The sequence below is a fragment of the Chlorella variabilis genome (genome assembly GCF_000147415.1).
Source record: "Chlorella variabilis unplaced genomic scaffold CHLNCscaffold_4, whole genome shotgun sequence".
NCBI classification, from domain to species: Eukaryota; Viridiplantae; Chlorophyta; class Trebouxiophyceae; order Chlorellales; family Chlorellaceae; genus Chlorella; species Chlorella variabilis.
Window position 1 is genome coordinate 2,109,464 of NW_005435084.1, and position 3,197 is coordinate 2,112,660.

The window sequence follows — 3,197 nt, forward strand, 5'->3', positions numbered from 1 at the left end:
CGTTGCCTCCTCATACCCTGCGCCCTTCCCCATGCATGCGCCCTCCCTCCCTCCCTCCAGCGCAACCCCCCACCACACCACACCACCACACCACCACACCACACCACACCACACCACACCACACCACACCACACCACACCACCACCTTTGGGCGCAGGTGTACCGCCTGATCACCAAGAACAGCGTGGACCAGAACATCTACAACCTGAGCCAGCGCAAGCTGCGCATGGACAGCGCGGTGCTGGACGGCATCACCACCGGCAAGGGCGGCAAGGCGGACGAGACGCAGCAGATGGGATTCATCCTCCACTCCCTCATCATGTCCAGCGAGCACGGGCAGAAGGAGGGGGAGGAGAAGGAGGGCGGGGCGGCCGTGCCGGCGCAGCCCGCCGCAAACGGCACCACGGCGTGACGGTTCTGCCGGCCGCCGCCACGCTCGCGCGGCGGGCGCACGGCAGCAGCGGCGGCGCTCAGGCTCTGCCGCCGGCTGGCCAGCTGCCCTCACGGCACCTCTGATTGAATGGTGCATGTACACAGCCGTCCCCGCTGCATCGGTCCCTTTCATTTTGGTTCTTGGCAGCTGCCGGCCTTCCTGGCCGGCCAGCCGCGCCGTTGATGCGGCAACACAAGCTATCCTCTTCCGCATTCTTCCTCCTACTGTCTTGGTACCTGTGCTGCAGTAATGGCATGTCCTCCATGCAAGTTGAGCAAATCTCCTGCCTCAGCAGCTTGGGCAACGTTACAACAACAGGACCAAAGGGGGGGCGCTTAGCAGCAGGGAGATGCAAGAGAGGAAGGGAAGGTCCCGCCGAAAGTCATTACTCATAAGGAGATGAAGAATGGAGCCAACTTGGAGATGAAGCATCATCTACGGATCCGAAGAACATTGCCTCTTAACAGGTTTGGCCTGCCAAGGGAACTGACGACGAGGGTGGGCACTCGCCACGCTCACCTCCTCATGCACGTGCCATTCCTGGGGAACCAGGCAAAGCCCTCGTTGCAGATGCCGCAATATTTGGGGTCGCGGATGGAGCACTTCTTGCAGTTGGCCGGGCAGGGCTTGCAGGCCCCCCTCTTGCGATAGAAGCCGTTGTCGCACCTGCCGCACTGCAAGTCGTTGAGGCAGAGCGGGCAGCCGCGCCTGCCCGGCTTGCAGCGGCTCAGCTCTGCGCACAGCAATTGCAACAGAGGGACATCCAGGCATGAGGGGCGAGGCAGCCAGGAGCGCAGCATGGCGGGAAGCAGCCCAACCGCTGTCCAACCGCCGGAGCCACGCCTGCCCTCACCGGTGGGGCGGGCGCAGGCACAAGCTCTGTCGACCCTGGGGGAGGGCGCGGTGGTGTTCCGGCCGTCCAGCCAGACCTGCTTGCAGCGCACAATGTTCTTGTACCGCAGCACGCACGTGGTGGGGCTGAAGCATTCCAGCGGCGCCAGGTGGTAGCGCGGGGTGGACTCGCGGTCGGCGGTCGTGGCGACGCACTTCTGCCAGGCGCAGTCGTTGGGATAGATCGTCCCCCTCATGTCGGCGCGCCCATCATCGACACACATCTGCCGTGGCAAGGGGGGAGCCAGAGTTGGGTGTGTGCAGGCCTGTTGTAAGCCCACACAGGCGAGCAGGGGTCTGTGTTGCAAGACCCTTTGCGGATATGCAGGCTGTAAAAACACAAAAAGCAAAGCAGGGAGGCCGCCTCAATGGGGGCCGCCTCCCGGGGAGGTAAGGTTACCGGCGGGGCGAGCGCAAGGAGCGGGGCGGAGCGCACCTGGTTCCACCCGTCCTTCTTGATGCACTTCAGTGCGCACTCGTGATTAATGACAGGTGCCCTGCGGCGTGTGGGGCATAGACTTGCGGCCTGTCAGCTCAGCTGCCGCAGCCTGGGGGCAGGAGCGTCCTGTTGCCCAGCGGCAGCGGGCGCCCGGCGGCACTGCCCTGCGCCACCAGCCCTAGGGCGGCGGGAGCTCCTTGGCAGAGCCTCCTCAAGATCATTGCAGGCCGCAATATCCACAACTCAGGGCGTCTGCAGGAACTCACTTGCAAAGCACGGGGGTGGCGCACAGGAGGAGCACAGCAAGCCTCTGGAGCAGGGGGAACCTCATGGCTGTGTGCCGAGGGCGGTGGCTGCCTGAGGAGTGCTTCTGAAGTAATGCCATGCGGTAAGTACTGAGGACGCCCATGTTGCACTTGTGGCCACGGAACGCTCCGGGGAGGTTGGGGTGAAGTTCCACTCTTGGTGTGCGCGCCTTCTCCTCCTGGCCCTCCTCCTCTAGAGATCTCGGCCTGCGGCCAACAGCCACCCACCCCCGGAGTACGTACTTGTCCCGGGAGACAGGTACGGACGAGTAAAGTTGCGGGGCGAGGCGCCAGCAGCTCACGGACGTGGGATTGGGGGTGGAGCAACCGCCCGCTGCGGCCGGTAGCAATCATCGTTGCAGGCGCACTTGCTTGGGGCGGTGACCGGGCGGCTCCGCCGCCAGTCCCAGTACTGGTACCAGGTGGTTCAATTGCTTGCGGGAGGGATGCACCACCATCGTGGATTGAAGGGCAACGAGGAGCGACCACACATGGGAATGAATTGCATGGCTGACCACGGGGGGGTGAAAATGAAAGCCTGGGAGCAGGGATACATGCACACCAGCAACGCAATACTGTTGCTGTGCTTGCTCACTGCGCCGGCAGCTCCTCGATGCGAGCTGCGGGGGGTGGGGCTGCGGGCGAGGCGCCCCGGCCTGCTTGCGCAGCGGGTGGATTTCCCGCAGCTCCCACTCCCCCTCCCCGTCGGTCAGGCGCAGCTCGCGGTCGTGGTACTTCACCAGGGCAGTGCGCTGCAAGGAAGGGGGGGGGGGGGGGGAGCGGCTGTGGAGGGAGCTGGGGGCCACGTGAGGCGGAGAGGGGCAGGGGCAAGCGGCGGGGCCCTGAGCGGCACCGTTGCACGGGCCCTGCGCCGTGGCTTCAGCTGGCATCCACAGCAGAGCCGTGGCCGGGCAGGCGACCTGGGGCCACCACCGCCAACCGCGACACCCGACCCCGCCCGACCCGCCCGCGCCTGCGTGATGGTCACAAAGGTGATGCCCAGGGCTGCGGCGTGCCGGTACAGAGCCTCCTCGATGTCCACTGCAGGCAGGCAGGAGGCGCCGGGGGGCCCGGGTGAGCGACAGGCGCGCCTCAGGGGGCAGCAGCGGACCCCCGGCGTGCGCTTGTG

At 65.7% G+C, this 3,197-nt stretch overlaps 1 protein-coding gene across 1 annotated transcript in view; it reads right to left on the bottom strand.

The window, feature by feature from the left end:
- Positions 1–948: 948 nt before the first annotated feature.
- CHLNCDRAFT_142419 (hypothetical protein) overlaps positions 949–3,197 on the bottom strand; it is a gene marked incomplete at both ends in the record, with an annotated part of 6,494 nt that continues 4,245 nt past the window's right edge. The window contains 5 exons of the mRNA XM_005850393.1: positions 949–1,107; positions 1,363–1,548; positions 1,761–1,821; positions 2,762–2,820; positions 3,009–3,109. Coding sequence (XP_005850455.1) covers positions 949–1,107; positions 1,363–1,548; positions 1,761–1,821; positions 2,762–2,820; positions 3,009–3,109 — 566 coding nt within the window. The remainder of the gene's footprint in view (positions 1,108–1,362; positions 1,549–1,760; positions 1,822–2,761; positions 2,821–3,008; positions 3,110–3,197) is intronic.